The sequence below is a fragment of the Seriola dumerili genome, unplaced genomic scaffold (assembly GCF_002260705.1).
Source record: "Seriola dumerili isolate Sdu_G_001 unplaced genomic scaffold, Sdu_1.0 BDQW01000147.1, whole genome shotgun sequence".
Taxonomy (NCBI): Eukaryota; Metazoa; Chordata; class Actinopteri; order Carangiformes; family Carangidae; genus Seriola; species Seriola dumerili.
The window spans coordinates 509,977-528,385 of NW_019174402.1; the positions used below are offsets into that span (position 1 = coordinate 509,977).

Here is an 18,409-nt window from a genome sequence, read left to right on the forward strand (position 1 = left end):
TGTTTGAACAAGAGGCTGAGAAAAGTTAGTAGCGGATTTTTCTGGCGTCTGACCTGCAGCAGCATCCGTCGAGAGCATCATGGCAAACAAAGCACAGCAGCCTCCTCACCTGCACCTGGCCGAGGTCACCGCGTCCCAGTTCCTGGACATTTGGAAACATTTCGACGCGGACGGTAGGACTTTTTTTTTTCTTTCTAAAAGTTGATCCAGATTCAAAATTCATGAAATATGACTGATCACTGGTGTAAAAGGCAGCCGATCGAAGGAAGGTTAATGATAATGAAAAAGGGACTTAAACTTTAGACCAAACATTAATACAGCCATTTAACTGTCATATAAAAATAATATAACAGCAAAGTTTCATCGTTTGGGGGGCAATAAAATGACAATTTAGGAAACTGAATCAGTGAAATAAATTGCTAGGATTCTGTAAACTCACTTTTTTGTCCTAAAAGATCTGAATGGCCTCACAGGTATATAATTAAGTCAATTATAGGGACTATTTTGTCTGTAATTGGTGATGACATTCTTCGTCTTCATGTTTTCTGATAAATAAACTAACAAAAAAAGGTACATTTTCGAGTTAAATAGCTACCTGCCGTTTAAGAGCTGATTTCATAACATGATATTTTGTCATCAACAAAAAGTTCGACCTTTTTTTCTAAGTGAATTTTTGATATGTTTTTTTTGTTTTTTTTTTAAGTTCTATAGATATTAAGTTATTGTATTAAAAGACATAGTATTCCGAAATATATATGGACCTTATAGTATTTAAATACATAAGCTCTAAATGCTCGGTAAACCGTATAAAATGCATATGAAATGGTGATTATATAGTTGACGGATTGATGCCTGCAGCTTTGTTCCTCTGATGAGCGCTCCAGGAGAAGTCAAGTCCTCCCACTGTGCCCGAAGTCCACCCTGACATTTTCATTGTTTCTATAGCCCAGTGAAGACATTTGTTTTACACTTTCAATTTAGTGTTAATTACCAATAAATTCATTATCTAATTAGTGTTTCAAACAACCTATAATCATTGATCATTTGGATGTTACCATAACTAAATGGCTCCTTGTATTGATATCAGTTTCCAATCAAAAACTGGCTTATTTAAGTTTCATCAATAAGTCAAGTGTCTCAGCAGCAGAGATCGCTCACTATAGCAAAAATGGATTTATGTGATGTGACACACACTCTCTCTCTCTCTCTCTCTCTCTCTCTCTCTCTTTCCAGTCTCAATCTCATCTTGTTGCATTGATCCTGTTTGTCTCCATCTAGATCCGTCAGTTCAGTCTTTCTTTCCCACTCTTCAAATGTCCATGTGCAACGTGCATGTGTCTGTGTGACAGTACAAACAAGTTCCCTTTACTTTCCACAAATTCATCAGGCGTGCTGCTGTAATGAAAGGCTCATTGAGAATTATGGACACTTCTGTGGACTGAGGACATTCTCGTGAGAAAACTGATCAAACCCTTTGGAAAAACACTGGACGGACTCCACAAAGTCCACAATGTTCAATGTGAAAAATTTCATCTAAAACTTTTTATTTATCTCATTGCCCTTTAATGAATTGCCAAACTGGGTAAAATTGGCTCACATTACAGCATCGGAGGCTTCATCCTGCCCTGGAGGACAAGCCCAGTGCCCTTTGCTGTGCCAGATAATTAGGAGATAACATCGAACTGACACCAACTTCCTGGCTATTAGTGACCAGATACTGTCAGCTAATTTAAATTTTCATAAATCATAAACCAGAAAGTGGGCTAGACTATGTGACCGGTAATTCCTGGCTGCAACTGGTCATTATTAAACAGCAAATCCTCAGTTTTGCTCGTTCAACCAACTTTCTTGAGGTGTCCAGAATACACCTGCAGACAAGGCGAGTGTCTCAATTACTCCTTTTACACACACACACACACATACACACATACACACACACACACACTCCTGGGAATTCATTGTTACCACGATCTGTTTTGATGCATACATGCTGAAACATACTCCACAGGGAAATCAAGGTGGAGTGAGGAGTTGGGTGGGGGGGCTCAGCAGCTGAGCTTCTCCATATGAGCCTATGTGCAGACAAAGTTGTCATATCTGTTTTTGTTTGTACTCTTTTCGGCTTGGTTACAGTGTTTATTGATAGCTGTCCTATGCCATCCAGGTTTTTGAGTCCTGATGCCGAGGTATTTTACATACTGTGCTCTGCAGTGAGCCCACTTTGCAAATCAAATACAACCAGCGTGTATCAACAGATTTGGCTGGAGTGTTTGATTTCTGCTCTCATTTCTGGGAGTGTCTTCTGGCTCAGCAGAAAGAAAGGGGAGTTAATTTGTTTGCTCAGATTGAGTAAACATCCCTGAGTAGCAGATAAAAATACACAAGAGGCGATGCACCCAGAGATGATGCAACCACATATTCCCCTGTTGGCCCAGGATCAAATCTCTTCTGGATTGTGTCTCTCGCTGCTCCTCCACTCCGTGTCCCTCTCATCTTTCTCTGCTGCCTCTGTCAGGTCTTTTTAATTCAATCACTTAGAAGCTGCAAAAGGAAACAACTGCAGTTCCTTTTGCTAATTATAGCAGTTATAGAATTATAGCATTATTTTTTTATTAACCTGGATATGGAAATTTGGAATATTAACCAAAATCCACCTCTTGAATTCACCCAACCTTGATCTCAACACAAAATATTTGAATAGACAGGGCTGCACTCTAGTTTGGAAGGCAAATGCACTTTTATATAGGCTTTAAATATGCACTTGAATCAGAACCAAAAGAGTAAAAAGTCTTTACCAGCGTCTCCTGACACAGTATCCCCAAAAAAGTGTGTGTTTGGGCTGAAAGTGTTTTTGTGTGATCGTGGGTTGTTGCTGCTTTAAGTGGCTGTGCAGTAGGACCAAAGTATATGAAGGCAAGTTGGTGGGAGCGCTCTCATTACGAGGTATAAAGCTAAGTATTTAACATTTAAACTGAATGATCTGGAAGGGAGTGGAGATACAGTATTTCATTAAAAAAAAAAAAAAAAAACATAGGGTACCTTCAGCATATAGCTGTGGTCTAAAGGCTGTTTGGAACAGAAAGTACTTATGCTTCTACTGAATGAGCAGCACAACCGCAAACAGATGCTCCCTCATGCACAAGTATAATGAGCTGTATGGATCTATTGCTACATTTATTGAATGTATGACAGCGCTCTGACGTAATCTATTCATAAATCTATTTTTATTGTCATTTTGTGCCGTTCGCCTTGTAGTTAATCACATTTTATTCTGTTTAATTATCAAGCAGGTCATTTCTCTCCAGAGTGTTAAATGTCAATAAAACCCACAGGAGGAAGGCTCGATAGCAGCGAGGCATTTCACTGTCCCACTTATTGAAACAGCGTCATGTATTCATGAGTTTTGATAAGATCACTAAGGAACGCATGCATGCCCACACACACACACACACACGCACGCACGCACACAGATTTCCATGGATAGAACAAAGACGCTAAGATGTTGGTTGGCTGGGGAGAGGATGAGTTCGATAGAAGATGGCAGAGAGCGACAGCGAGTTAGAGGGAGAGGAGAGGAAGTGGATGGCATAATAATCTTTGTTAGTGTTTAATGAGGCAGGCTCTGCCTTCCAGGGTTTTATTGAAGCAGCTAGTCACATCGTTTGGAGCCATCTGTCCAGCCATTCAGCATGCTTGTTGATAGAATATTGGCGCTGGTTCACAGAGTACCTGGGTGAAGCAGGCACACTCATTTGTCCTCTGAATAGGTACTGTCAGGGTACCAGAACACCAGGAACAATGACAAAATAAGATGAGAAGAAAATCAACTATGTCGTCCCCAGGCTAAATCTGTCATTACAGAATCCAAAGAAAATATGATGGACATCCTCTTAGCATAAACGCCATTTAACAAATGTGACCCTTACACAGTAAAACAAGTTGCGAGCATCAGGTCTTCTCGACAAAATATCACTATCACAGTTAAGATCATCTTAAAAAACAAATTGTCTGAAAGTCAACCTTTTATTCTTGGCATTACACTGTCATTCATCACATTACATTGTTGTCCATATTGATCGGCCAAACTCCCCGCTGAATCCAGTATTGATCTCAGTGGAATAAAAGAAGCTGCCCGTGGATCATCACCTTCACAATCCTAGAAAAGCAATTTTCCATATATAGCTTCTCCTTGCGTAAAACCCTGTGAACACAGTGTCTTTGAGGAGTGATCAGTTCGCATTGTGTCAGTCAATAGTCTTCTCTATTGAGCCAGAAGGGGAAGGAAGGGAGTTACTGGTAAAAGGCTCATGTTTGAATCAATACCAGCAAAACTGAACCATGCTGCGATCTGTTTGACACTGTGACACCGTGACCACATCCGCGCTGATGGGGTTTTTGCGTGTCAGCAATACTGACAAAAGCCCTTTGTGGTACCTATTGTATGGCGTTACAGTCTGTCCGTCTTCCAGGTAATGGCTACATCGAGGGGAAGGAGCTGGAGAACTTCTTCAGGGAGCTGGAGATGGCCCGAAGAGGAGCAGGGGTGGTAAGTCCAGGGACTATACATTAAACACAGATAGATATACTGACCTCTCAGGTTTCACTCATATTGAGTACCAATCTGTTCTAGGATCCTTCAAACCCCACATTCAGAGAAAAGATGAAGGAGTTCATGCAGAAGTTCGACAAGAACAAAGATGGACGAATTGAGATGTCAGAGGTAAGACTTTGGATAAGATACCACAAGATACCACTCTCATATATTTTGCCACAGTCAGCAGCCAGCAAGGTTAGCTTAGCATAAAGACCAGAATTGGGGAAACAACTAGACTCTTTCGAAATGTAAAGGTCCCATATTGTATAAAGTGAGATTTCTGTGTCTTCTTTGATTATAGAGCAGGTCTAGGTTCTATATTAATACTGTGAAAGTATCAACGCGCTCAGTCCACAGAGAAATACACACAGCCTGTATTCAGAAACTGAGCATTAAAACAAGCCGTCAGGACTTCTGTAACTTTGTGATGTCACAACAAAGCAGTCACCGCTCTCAGCTATGCCCCAAGCCCCGCCCACCTGGACCCATCGCCCAGCCTTGCAGGTTTTGGTTTCTCTGAGTGTTTACCTGAAATCTGCTATATTTTTTATTCAACCACTCAGACAACAAGTGCGCCATATATACATACACATACACATACATACACACATACATATATACTCAATTAAGTCATTCACTGGAGTTGTTCTACTTATACTTTGCCTTGAAGAGGATTTTTTTGATGTGCATTCACTTTGTTAATTTCACTGAAATGTGGCTCAGACCCAAAGACAAAACTGAAGAACGGGTCTCTGCTCTCTATGGAGGGCAACAAAAGTTATCAATGAAAAATGTGAGATAATTCACAGAGCCAAAAGAAAACATTTCAAGTCAGGCTTCACAGGCCTGGTCAATACTCCGATCGACTGCATAAATGCGGTCTTTATGATAGTCTCTGTGGAGCATCAGTTTGGGATATTACTTTCCCTCGATTTTACCATTTTTGGAGTGAGATGTGAAAGAGATGCGAGGCGGAGGGCTTCTGCGATAGCAATAATCCAGCCTAGAAAACCTGCAAATGAGTTTTAGGTTCGACTATTGTGGTGAAAATCCAATGTAAAGGCTTTGTCTGAGCATCCAAAAAAACATGATTTCTAAAAAAAATAATTCCAATTTAGGCATAGCCTTGCCTCTGAGGTTATGTCTCTCTATTATTTATGTCTGAGTTGCCCATTTCAAGCTTTGCAGACAAAAAGCTCCCCCGTCTCCATTTCTTCTCTCCCAGCATCTCAACTCCACCATCTTGTGTTCTCACCACTCCCATTTTCCTGTCATTTCTCTCTCCAGCTGGCCCAGATTCTCCCAACTGAAGAGAACTTCTTGTTGTGCTTCAGACAGTTTGTCAGCTCCAGCGCCGAGTTTATGGCGGTAAGAGTGTGTTTCTGAGTGTGTGTGGATGGACCGGTATATTTTTTTAATGCAAAGCTCCTGCCCCCTCTTAACGAACTCTGTCTCTGCAGTACCTTTGGACTTTTTGTACAAAAGCTTCTTGTTCACTATGAAGTGCCATTAGCCAGGACAGTCTTAGTTTAACTAACCGTACATTATAGACCAGAGTCAGTCAACCATGGAGGGCTGACAGCATGCATGTTTCTTTTCATTTCTACCTACTAGCTAATTTCACGGATTAGTTACCTCTTGATAGTTCGAACAATAACCTGGAGTAGTCTGGGATGAAAACCACAGAGTCTCTGCCTCCATTGCACACAGCTGCCTGATTACAAATCGAGCGAGCACACCTGGTCTATCATGAACATTGACTGGAGAACTGCCTGAGCACAAATAACGGCTGATATGTGACAAGGGAGTGAAGAGAAAAAAAAAGGCAGTTGAGAGATAAATCCCCTCAGGGAAGTTAAAAGGAGGAGTAAGTGGTTTGTAATGGGACTGATTTCATTGAATGTTTTGGTTACTGTTAGACAGTAAACACTCCTGACATTTGTGTCTGCTGCAAAGCTTGAGAAGACTCAAGCTGATTTTATGTGCAACGTTAGCCTCAGTGTTTTATGCTCAGCAACTGATTAGTGTTAATTACTTAGGCTGTAAATCGTTCTCTAAAGATGCATGTGAATGTCTGCTGCAGTTATGGCTGTTATGAGATTGGCAGAGGAGCTGACACACAAATCTCAACACACAGTGCAGACATGAGCATTAAGCATGAAAATCATTGAATCAAATTTCAAATGGAAAAACAAATGATATAATCTTCATAAGTAATATAATCAGTATAATCTGTATAGAGTATAAAAGAAACAGCTACATCAGTGTTTTCAAATGACTCCCATACACATTTGTTTACGTAAAGAAGCATGTTTTGGCCTAAAATCACCGTTGGTAGAATTAGAAAATTTAAAACTTTGTCACCACCAGTTGTGTTAGAAAGTCATTCATATGACACACAGTACTATACACTGAGTGACTAAATCTCTCAGAATCTGCAGTAACTTTATAGAAAAATGTCTGAAACTTCAGGGCTCCAGAATAATTTCACAACTTTCTCAGTTGGTCGCACCAGCACATGTGAACAGGAGTTCCTCTTTTACTTCGAGCAGTGCCGTGATCACAGTACCACACAGCATAGCATCTTCGCACCGCAACCGCAGGTACTGTGTTAGCCATTTTGGTTGAAAGTAGTACTTTCTTCTTCACTGGCTCAGTCGGTCTCTCCCTGCCTGTAGCCTGCACTCCCATCATCCATTGTGTCTGCGTTGGGACTTCTCGTTGGCTCTCCCTCTGCACCAGCCTCTTCCTCTCTCTCCTCATTTTGCGCGTACATGCGCTGATGACGAACTGAGCCGGTGCCCAGGGATTATCAAGCGCTTGCACTAATGTGACCACGTGAAATTTTAACTTGCCCCAAGCACTTAACTGTACTTTTGAACCTGCTTTGCTGAGGCTAGTCAGGACCAGAAACGATGTAACAGTATTTTCATGTGGTGTACATCTTTTAACATCTGTTTAAAACATCTGTCTCAAATGCGCTAACAACAGGACAGCAATGGCTAGCAAAGCGACTAAATCAGTTTAGCTAACACGTAACTATAACAAAATTAACCACACAGTACTAGTAACTAGCAGCACCTCTAGGAAAATGAGCATGTCCATTTCACTCTGTATATAACAGCCATGTTGTTTAAGAAACCATATATGAAAATTTCAAAGTGTGGCGTAGTGCTGTGAATTTTGAATAATGAATGAAAGTCAGAGTAACAAAAAGCCCTCTGCAGAGCAAGATGGTACCAGAAAAAGGAAATTCATTTATTCCACAAAATACCCTCAGAAGATAAGAAAATGGCAGATTTCATGTTAGATGTGCCACAATGAAAGGATGGAGCCAATTAGAAACCAATTACATGTAGGAAAGAGTCCTTGTCTCCTGTGTCAAACTGAGAGGGAATAATGAAATGAGAGATGGAGGGTGAATGAAAGAGAAGGTGTGGAAAGAGAGAAGGATACAAAAGGGCAAATGAGAGAAAGCAGGAACAGAGAGGGCGTAAATGAAATGTCGATGGGAAGTTGAGAGCCAGAGTTTGAGAACATAAAACAAGAGAGGAGGATTAATCCGTCTTTGCTGAAGGGTGCAGGGAGGAGGAGGTGGGCAGAGAGGTTTTTTAAAGGGTTAGAATGAGGAAGCAGAACCTTCTATTTTCAGAGTCATATATAATGGATAACACCACTGTAGCTCCTCTCTGCAGAGCCCAGAGGAGGAGAGGAGGAGCAGAGGGGTAGGAGGAGAGGAGAAGGAGAAAGGGGGAAGGCAATCCATCTTTGATAAGGAGCCCTTCTTTGGACAGGGACAGCTGCTAGATTAAAACATTCATTAAAATGACTTTCTCTCCCTCGTTTCTCTCTCACTCTGTCGTTGCCCTCCGCTCTGTATGTGGGCGAATGGGATTGTATTGAAAACTGTGTGATTACAGTGATGGTCCAAGGGTTCTGTAGTCGTTCCCTCTGGAACGACTTCTGCTCTGCACCAGAGAAAAATCAAACTCTTAGCGCAGTTAAAGAGCAAGCCGGGGTTCGATCAGAGAGGATTTATGTGTGGGGGAAGAAATGTAAATCACTCTGGAGAACCGTGTCTTTGTGCAGAGGAAATTCAATCCACTGTTTCTTTTGTTTTGTTGATTTCTTTTAGGCATGGCGGCGATATGATACAGATCGCAGTGGCTATATTGAAGCAAATGAATTGAAGGTATGTCGTAAATATATATCATTCTCATCAACACATTAACATCAAACTTTATTAATGGAAATGGCTTTTATGTAAAATGTCATATTCATCCTAAGGCTAGGATAACCTGTAGTACCTAATTTGCAAATATTACAAATACCCATTATTTATTAATCTGCTTACTTAGTCATACTTATTCTTATTTTGTTTTCTTTTTTCCCCCCACGCACATTCATTTTCACATCAACACACACGCTCACTTACAGAGCACCCTCCCTAAACTATAATTATAACAGTAGTAACAAAGTACCCACTTAAGTAGCTACTTAAACAATGTTCCCTGTCTTCTCCTGTAATCATTGACATTTTATTTACATATAAACCACTGTAATAGTCTTCTTTTCTTAACTTTTATGCACTTTTATGCATTTATGTTAAGTAACCTCCTACTTATGTTGTTTTGCACCAATAAAAAGAAGAAAGAGGCGAAAACAATCCACTAGTTTTGTGTTATGATCAGTAACTACCTCATTATCAGACTAATTCTGAATCCGTGTGTTTAAACACTCATTTGCTTCCTTGACAAAAATTTGATGAATAGATTGATGCCACTCTCATGTCTGCAAATTAGATATGAAGCTAAAGTCAGCTAAGCAAATCAGTTTCACTTTGCATGAAGTTTGGCTAAACTAAAAACAGCCAAACTAAAATAAGCTAAGCTAACAGCCTGCTAACTAACCTAGCCTGATTTTTAGCATCTTCTTATCAAAACCTTGGCAAAAAAGCAAATAAACATTTTTCCAGAAATGTTAAACTATTATTTTAATGGCCTCAAAAAAACTGTAAAAATGAAGACACTGCTAAGTAAAGACAAAAGACTGACATAGTGAATATGCCCCAGTATGCTGTGGGTCAGCATAGGGACATATTAGCTTAAAACTTCCACTTACAATGTATTGCTTCACTTTCGTTTGATGCATAAGAGCATATCACTGGGTAAAGCCAGGCAACAGCTTTGACAGAGGAGTTAAGTGGCTGCCCCACAGGAAATTCCCCATTGACCATGAATGTGTTTTTCAGGTGAGAATTCAGATGCAAACAGCTTTACAGATTACACAAATCTTATCACTTCATCATCTCTTGGAAATATTGTGTCAAATTATATAAAAGGAAAAAGCTCCACACTGGGGAGATGAGCGTTAATGGGGTCAGTGATTATGCCTCATGTACACATTATGCTGCTTGGGCTGTTCTGGGATCACATTTCTTCCAGTTGACCAGGTGCAGAGGAGTTACTCAGGTGTGCCTCGTAAAAGCTTTGGGAAAATGCAGATGAGATCAGAGGCAGCAGACATATGTCCGACCATATGACTGTGAGCAGTCATGGAAAATATCATAGTAGATGGATTCAAATACTGTACAAGTGATGTAAGAGTACATTTGAGATAATGCTGCTTGACCACCTTCACTTTAAGAGACTGTATACATTTACTGCACCACTTTTACTGCACCTAATGACTTTAGTTACTTTTTACTAAGTAGGATTTCACATACAAATCACAGAATAAACACATAAAATACTACTGCTATCATCATTTTTCAGTCCCTCCATCCTTCTTTTGATCTTCCATCCTTATTAACTTTTTTTTTACGCTCCTCTTTTCCTCATTCCTTTTGTTTTTCATCTATTTTTCATTATTTTAAGCTTTCCAAATATTCAGAAGACACTAAATTGCACTCTTATCTACTACTATTACTTGTACTTTGGATTCTTGAGTACATGTTACTGTCACTACTTTTACTTAGTGCCAATAAAAACCTGGTAACTTTAGTTAAAGGATGTGAGTAATTCTTCACCCTGTGATTGTGGCAGATTTTACAGTATTTTAGGTTTGCAAAAGATTGCCATTTTGCATGATTTCAGATAATTATCAAAGAACTCATGAACACGTCTGTTAAACCTTTGACCTCTCATGGTTGCGTTGACTCCCCAAACATTAAATAAAGCTCTTGCATAGTTGTGATTTTTCTCTTCAGTGGTGAAAACTGAATGACCTGCACATGCCACACATCTGCCTGTTCTTTCTCTTTTCTTCTTTTTTTTTTTTTATCTACGCGTCTCTGTCCCCAGGGCTTTCTGTCAGACCTGCTGGAGAAGGCTAACAGACACTACGATGACCAGAAGCTGCAGGAGTACACACAGACCATAGTAAGACTCACACATGGACTCATACACACTCAGACACACTGGAGAAGCCCACACTTCCTACACACAGTATAATTGAGCTGCTTATAGTTATTAGAAGTTACTACTATTCTCTTTGACTAAACTCAGGAACATAAGACTCATTTTTATTTTTTATTGATTTCCACAAAAAAATACACTATCCAAAATTTGTTTAGTTCTCCTCTGCAAAGCGCTGTGTAGTAAACAAGGTCCCGGTCTCAGCTCAGAAAGTGGTTTTAATAAGATAAAGTGAGGAGGAAAGTGGAGTGATTATGCATCCACGTCTCTCAAAGTAAACCATAAATAGCTAAACTGCTAGTGTTTTAAAATGCATAATCTGGGGGAAAGAATCCCATAGAAACAATGTGAGCCGTATTGTCATTATGAAAGGTGTATGTCTAGTGTCCATCTGTCCTGGAGGACCTCAGAGGCCTATCGTGTTGGTGGCAGCAGCACTGTGCGGCTGAGTGGTCATAACCCTTCATGTCCTGCAGGTTGTGTTTACAGCCCAGATGTGCTCACATCTGCTTCTTCCTGGAAGCCCCAGAGCTGACCTGACCTGATTTGCTGAAGCAGTTTCCTCAACATACTCTCAGATGAACTTCACACAATAATTAAAAGGAGAACAGAAAGTTTTATATGTATATTTCTGCTGTTGTTGGTTTAGCATTAGCTGCAGGAGATCTCTGTGTTGGAGATCTATGAAACATGAACCGAATCACTTACAACAAATATAACAGTAACAAATAACAAGGATGATGGGCAACGTTCGACTGGGTGCAACACCTATTGGGTAGCATGGCCAAAATTAAAGATAGAATAACGTATTATTATGCCAACAATAACAAGCATAATGCCCTCTCCAGAGTCTGGCTAAGAGGTGCCGATTACTCTTTTAAAATTTTGAAAATAAATGTTTTTTAAATAAATCCATGAGTCTTATGATAAATAACACAGCTGTGTTTTCTCGCTTTGGTTATTGCAAGTAGTATAATATCACTCAGAAGTCACTGGTAATAAATAAAAGAGGATATATATATATATATATATACATCCATTAACATTATGTTTCTTTGGAAGAATGTAATGCTTTTAAGAAGTCATGTCTTTTGTATTCTTTCTCTCTAAAGTAACTCTCACCTAAAAAAAGAACTTTTTAGATTACTATTCTGTAAAAGCTCAGATGCATACAGTAGGCTGAAATGTCTGTTTTATGGACAGTCACTTCGCTGTTAAACATCTACAACTATGAAAATAGAATGTGGATGAATAATAAAAAGTAGGAACTTTATGGTTGTACATTTTATTTCGCAAGTCAATGAAATTTATGGGACCATATTTTCTATCTTCTTGACAGCATATACCTATAAAAACTTTGCTTTCAGTGTCTCTCCTCTGTCCCTTCCTATCTCTGTTCTGCTTCCACTTTGTAGCTCAGGATGTTTGATCTGAATGGAGATGGGAAGTTGGGCCTGTCAGAGATGGCGAGGTAATGTGCAATTTTACTTGCTTCTTGTTCACTAAATAAATGTTGAAACACATTGCCTGCTGGCGGATGTGAATAATTTAACAGCTATTGTGTCTGCTAATGAAGTCCTTCTCTCCCTCAGGCTTCTCCCTGTTCAGGAGAATTTCTTACTCAAATTCCAGGTATGGAACAAACACGGTACACAAAATAGCTCATTTAGGGGCGACCTGAATAGCTGAATGGCTAAGGTGCATACCACATGGGCGTAAATGCCCTGAGCAGTGGTTCAACTCCCAGGCAGAAAGTTTGCTGCATTTCATTCCCCTGCTCTCTTTCCCCATGTTTCCTGTCTGGCTCTACCATCACTATCAAATGAAGGCATTATTTAAAAAGACAGCTCGTTTGTCACTGAAATAATGAATATGGAGTAGCATCTACTTTGGAATATTTATGATAAACTTTTTGTCTTCCTGTGACTTTGACTTATGACAGTTTGTAGCCTGATAGTGAGACTCCACTCTTGTTTTCACAGGGCGTCAAGTTGACCACGGAGCAGTTCAATGCCATCTTCACATACTATGACAAGGTAGGTGACATTTTATTCAAGGTGGTAATAAATAACAGTTGCTGACTGCTTTTCATGCACGTGGCCCCACTTCTGTTTCACTAGCTTCCTGTCTTCATTGTATTGCAGCATAGAGTTTCTTTCATCCGTCATAAATTTGTACCTACTACAATGCTGGACAGTTACATTTGAACACCTCATCATATTTATTTAGAAACAGTTATCAAAAAGTTGTTTTGTTAGCAACAACTAGAAGTCCCATGAGTGTTAGCCACAGAGGCACCATTAAAAACACCACCGGGGCTGTTGTTATAAATGCTAATGAAATAACTGTATATACTAATTTAATGTAGCCAAGTGTAGTGGAACAGAAGCTAGCTTGAAATGGGATCTGTCTAACACTCACCGTATCTGAAATCTAATAAATAAAATGTAGCGACATTCATGCTGTAAAATAAGAATAGAAATGCAACAGAGCTTGAAAAAGCTTAATTTCAAGTTGTCTGGATGACTCAGCGCTGTTTGTTTTGGAGTTTCCCTTTGGTCAAAATCATAAATATGCAAATTGCTTGCCCCCCCCCCCCATCTGCCGAGGGATATGAGTTAGGCTTGGCACACCTAGGTCCTTTGTAAACAGCTCAGGGTGGTTGAGCTGTGTGGTTCAGTTAATGGCCACATTTTCCACATTAGCAGTAGATTGTTGGGGAGGGACTACAGGGAGGGCGATACAAGACAGAGGGGAATAGAGCACAGTAAAGGGGCGGAGGGGGGGACACACAATGTACATCTGGTAAATCATTTTCCTTGTTTATGACAATGTGAGTTTTTGTGAGCCTGAAGGAGCAGTCATAATCTAGTTAGCTATAAGACGATGGATTCAATTTTTGAGGCAGTAAACAATTGACCTTGATGTGGCAAAGCATCAGTGCTCTAGTTAGCTCAGTTTTTAGCTCCGTTCTCATCTGTTAAATGCTTCCTATATTCCATATTTTAAAGGTAATGGCATACAACATTTTAATTGAAATACTTTGTCTTTTGTATACAGAATAGACCATCTTTATGTTCACAGTGGAAAAACTTTTAAATATGCAATACTAAAATCCAGCATGGATACTGTAATTGCTTTATGTGGAAAGACGTGCTTCATCTGTATTTGTGAAGTTTTAAAATCTGAACTTGTTAACAGGGGTTCTAATTACTACATTGTTTGCCCCAATGGTTTCCCATTAGAGTAAAACTGTGCAGTAGATAAAGCACTATGTTGTTTTTCACTGTAACACAGTGAACACTGTAGAATATCTGTTGAACTGAGACACAACATCAATATTTGGTCTGGGGGAAGGAGAGTATTTGGAGTATGGGAGGAGTTGAGAGGTCCGTTTTATGTACCCGAGTAGGGACAGGAAGAATTTTTTTGCAGCTGCTAATGTTATTACTGATCAGTAATAGAAGATAAAAATTCTTTAAAATCTTAAGAATTGGAAATTGAATATTCTTTAACTGGTTCTAGCAATAATATATTCAGAAAACAGTAGTAGTACCATGGCTGCAAAAGCTCTACAAAACATCGACAAAAAAATCTTAGTACACTGTCGTACTGTCATACACTAAAGTCAGATTTCTATTTCCAAGGACAATAACAAACATTTGCTAAAATATTTTTTGTGTTATTTTGAATTCTTGCCACTTTACCAACTTTGGCATTAAAAGTCAGAGAAGTCAGAATGGAGCAGTCCTTCACTGCAGTGAGGGTTTGCGTGCATGTTCAAGTCTCGGGTTTGACTGAACGCTTGCAGTCTCTCTTGCTCACTTGCACAGGACAGGGTTGAATATTTAATTATGGATGAGCCACTGCAGTCCATTCATGTAGACACTCTCTGCGAATGGACCACTACCATTTATGTGTGTAATTAGTTTCATCATTTTGTTATGAGCTCAGCCCTGCAGCTGAAACACAGGCAGCTGCTGTCACTGGTGCTGAGAGATCTTGGGTAGGGCAAAGTGTGGCCGGTCAGCTGAACACTAATATGGCTAACAGTGCCACCGCCCCAAACTGTTTGAGGACTTGAGGAAAATGTCTGAAATGCAAGACTGCACGCAACTTAAGACGGAGTGGCTGATACCTGATGTTGCTCTGCTTTCCCATAACTCTGCAGAGTCCCGGGTCTTTCATCCTTAAAGGGAAAATAAACAGAATTCACACTTTATTCCCAAGATCTGGGACACTTCAGTCTAGCTTTGTAAACATCAAAGAGCATCTCCTAATGTCAAAAAATAAGACTGGCAAGCCACTCAGCTCTGAAGTCATCTTGAAACCGAGCCTAGATGAACAGAACATGATTTTGTGCCACTTGCCAAAAGGAAAATTTCCAACAGTTTGGACTTATTTTCTGGCACCAAATTGTAAACACTACTCTGAGACATAACTCATCAATTAACAAAGTGGCACCATATTGACTTTACAGCTAACCCCCTTTACAGAGCTGTGAATGGGAAGTCTTTTTTAAAATCATCATTCATGAATGGCCATTTGGCTGGTGCATTCTTGATGGCTGCCATCAAATATTGAATGAAGATGAGCAGCAGAGCAGTGCAAAAAAAAACAAACAGGAAGCTCAGAATCCAAAGATAATTGGAACACACTGTTTAGAAAAATAGCAGTATAGGACTTCTTGATAAAAACAAAACACAGGCATAATAGGGAGCTACATATTGTTGAGGTAATCTCGTCTTTCCTTCCAGTCATTACTGTCTGTTTGGAGATGAAAATAATGATGTTTTCTGTTGACTTCTTTCAGGACGGTAATGGCTACATTGATGAGCAGGAGTTGGATGCTCTGCTACGAGACCTTTACCAGACAAACAAGAAGGTGAGTTCAGGGCTTTGGTAAAGATTTTGCATACCAGCACATACTGTGGTCCTGTGGCATATTGCGCACACCAGCTTTTTGTGAGCGTAGCGATGGATTGTGACTTCTGGCACCTGACACCAATTCTCTCCTTCCATCACTTGTGCTCCTTTTTAGTTTAAGAGCAGGACATTAAATCATACATAACTACAAAAATGTCATAATGACAACACAATAAGTTTAACATATATTCATTGTTGTCCTTGTAAAGATAGAGATGTACGACATCAAATCAATAAATTTTCAAAGAATTGCATAAAAATGATATCATAATAAGCTACAATAGATAATAAGGAATAAATTCTGATGTTGGTATTAAACCTTAGAGAGCACAAGTCAGCAACACCAGCTCTATTCTGGTGGTCATTAGCATTTCTTTAAGATACTCAAGGGCTCTATTTTTATATTATGTACCACACCGAGTTGTAGTTCTCAGCTCTGTGATTTAAGCGTAACCACCCAGAATGTCAGATCAGCTGTTCTCCAGCATGAATACTTGGGTCAAGTCACACAACAAATGTACACAGTGGAGTTTTGCTTCTAGTAGCACCACAGTGTTTTGATTACACATGTTTTTGTATTTGTATTGAATACAAACCCCTTCTGCTATTTTCATCTTATTCCACACATTGACAGATAGTGGTGATATTGCACTAAAAAACTGCACTTAAAAAAAGAAAGATGTGAAGAAGAGTGCCAGCTAACATGGTTGAAAACAGGTTTTAGAACATTTTATGAGGAAGGAAATGTACCCACCATGTTTGCCAGGCATCAAGAGAAAACACAATACTTCCTGGTGAGAAACCACCAAAATAAGGTACTTTTAAGTGTTTGTCCAAACCTTACAACCATGAAAAGACTAGTCGAAACAACTCAAAACAAAAGAATTTGCCAGCAGTATTAAACTGCAGTCATCATTATTAGCTTTTCTAGCCGAAAACATCAAACAATCATCTGTTCTTCACTTTCTCAAAGGTTTTTAACTCTATGCTCTCTCTAATTAACAGAGTTATCTAGCTTATCTTTGATTTTGATTCAAATAAAATATTAGTATTTCTACTTCAATTCAGATTCCTAGTTGACCTCCTCAGCTTCACTGACTCCATGTTACCTCCCTGTCTCTTGTTCAGGAGGTGGACGTGAAGAACCTGACGGGCTACAAGCAAAGCATCATGAGCCTGTCTGATGGAGGGAAGCTCTACCGTGGCGAGCTGGAAATTGTCCTCTGCAGGGAGCCAATTGTGTGACTCTTCCTCCTCTCTTGTTGCATATCATCATTTTCTCTGCCTGCCCCGCCCTGCTCTCCTGAGACCACTCCCACTTCCAGCTGCCTGGGAACATATACCAGGTGCATGTGCCGGACACTCCCACCTCCCCCATCATTTCCCCAACCTGCTCTAAAGTTACAACATCAGAATGAATGATAAGTGCACTGTCAGCATACAACAGCTCTTCTTCCTTAAACCCTTATTTTCTGCAACCTGACCTCTCAACCCTGACCCTGACCTATCTGAAACCTGTAGATTTTCACCCTCTCAATTCTTCCCCATGTCTTAACATTTCTAAACTCATCCCCGTCCCTGCCGCCCATGCTGTGCCTGACTTGCAACTCCTGACCAAAAGCCCAAACCCCATTATTCCACAGAAACGACCTTTTGACCTATTGATAACCCCTGAACCTTGACCCCAGCTTCAGTGACCCCTCCATTCCCTCGCTCTATCAACTTTGCATTAGAAACAATATATAGTCAAAACAAAACTGCAGTGAGCTGTAGTTGAATTTATCTAATTTATAGTCTGTGATTGAACTGGTATTGATTTTTCCACTTCTGTTTGTCCTGAAGCCCCTTGTTCCATGAAAACTCTTCTGTACCATTGCCATGATATGATTTTCATTTTCAATGTTTGTTTTTGGCTGATACTGTCAATTGAAAATATTAATAAAATGTCTTAAGATAAAATCAGTTTTGAAATTTCATGAATGTGATTTTGTTAATGACTTAACCGCCAGCGGTGGGTTATGCCTTGACAAAAACGAGTACCTCCTGGACCTTTGCCTTACAGCCTGTAACATTTCTTCATTACCCTCTGGTGTGCTGACCTTCAGCACACCAACTTCACTATTTTATTGAGGTCTCCCAGCTTGAAACTGCTCCCTTGCCTTCAGTAGACCAGCATAAGCATAAAAGAGGTTTAATGATAGATGCAGTCACAAGAGCAACATGGTATACAATAGCTATAGCAAAGTAAGCTTATAGAGACACTAAAATTGGACATAGCTAATGTTGGTTGTCAGAGTTGGGCAGCTCAACACCAGCAACTACAACTGCTTATGCTTTCCCTGCCAATTTGTTGCTTAGTGTGTATTGTAATCAACGTGATAGAAATAATGGCTGTTTCTCTGTAGCACTGAGTCATATTTATTTGCGGCACGATGCCTTTCTCTCGAGGGCGTAATGAAAATGACTAAAGAAA

General features: G+C 39.8%; 1 protein-coding gene across 1 annotated transcript; it reads left to right on the plus strand.

The window, feature by feature from the left end:
- On the plus strand, positions 1–17,855 carry calb2 (calbindin 2). The gene is made up of 11 exons (XM_022749957.1): positions 1–173; positions 4,470–4,546; positions 4,631–4,720; positions 5,882–5,962; positions 8,730–8,786; positions 10,897–10,974; positions 12,426–12,481; positions 12,603–12,642; positions 12,993–13,046; positions 15,824–15,895; positions 17,065–17,855. The coding sequence occupies exons 1-11, from the start codon at positions 80–82 to the stop codon at positions 17,179–17,181; spliced, it is 816 nt and encodes a 271-aa protein (XP_022605678.1). The 5' UTR covers positions 1–79; the 3' UTR covers positions 17,182–17,855.
- Positions 17,856–18,409: the final 554 nt, after the last annotated feature.

Excerpts from the sequence above, each read along its gene's own strand:
- calb2 (XM_022749957.1), top strand. The coding sequence starts at position 80 with ATGGCAAACAAAGCACAGCAGCCTCCTCACCTGCACCTGGCCGAGGTC. Across the intron at positions 4,547-4,630 it reads CCCGAAGAGGAGCAGGGGTG|GATCCTTCAAACCCCACATT; the intron begins GTAAGTCCAGGG and ends AATCTGTTCTAG. Across the intron at positions 8,787-10,896 it reads TTGAAGCAAATGAATTGAAG|GGCTTTCTGTCAGACCTGCT; the intron begins GTATGTCGTAAA and ends CTCTGTCCCCAG.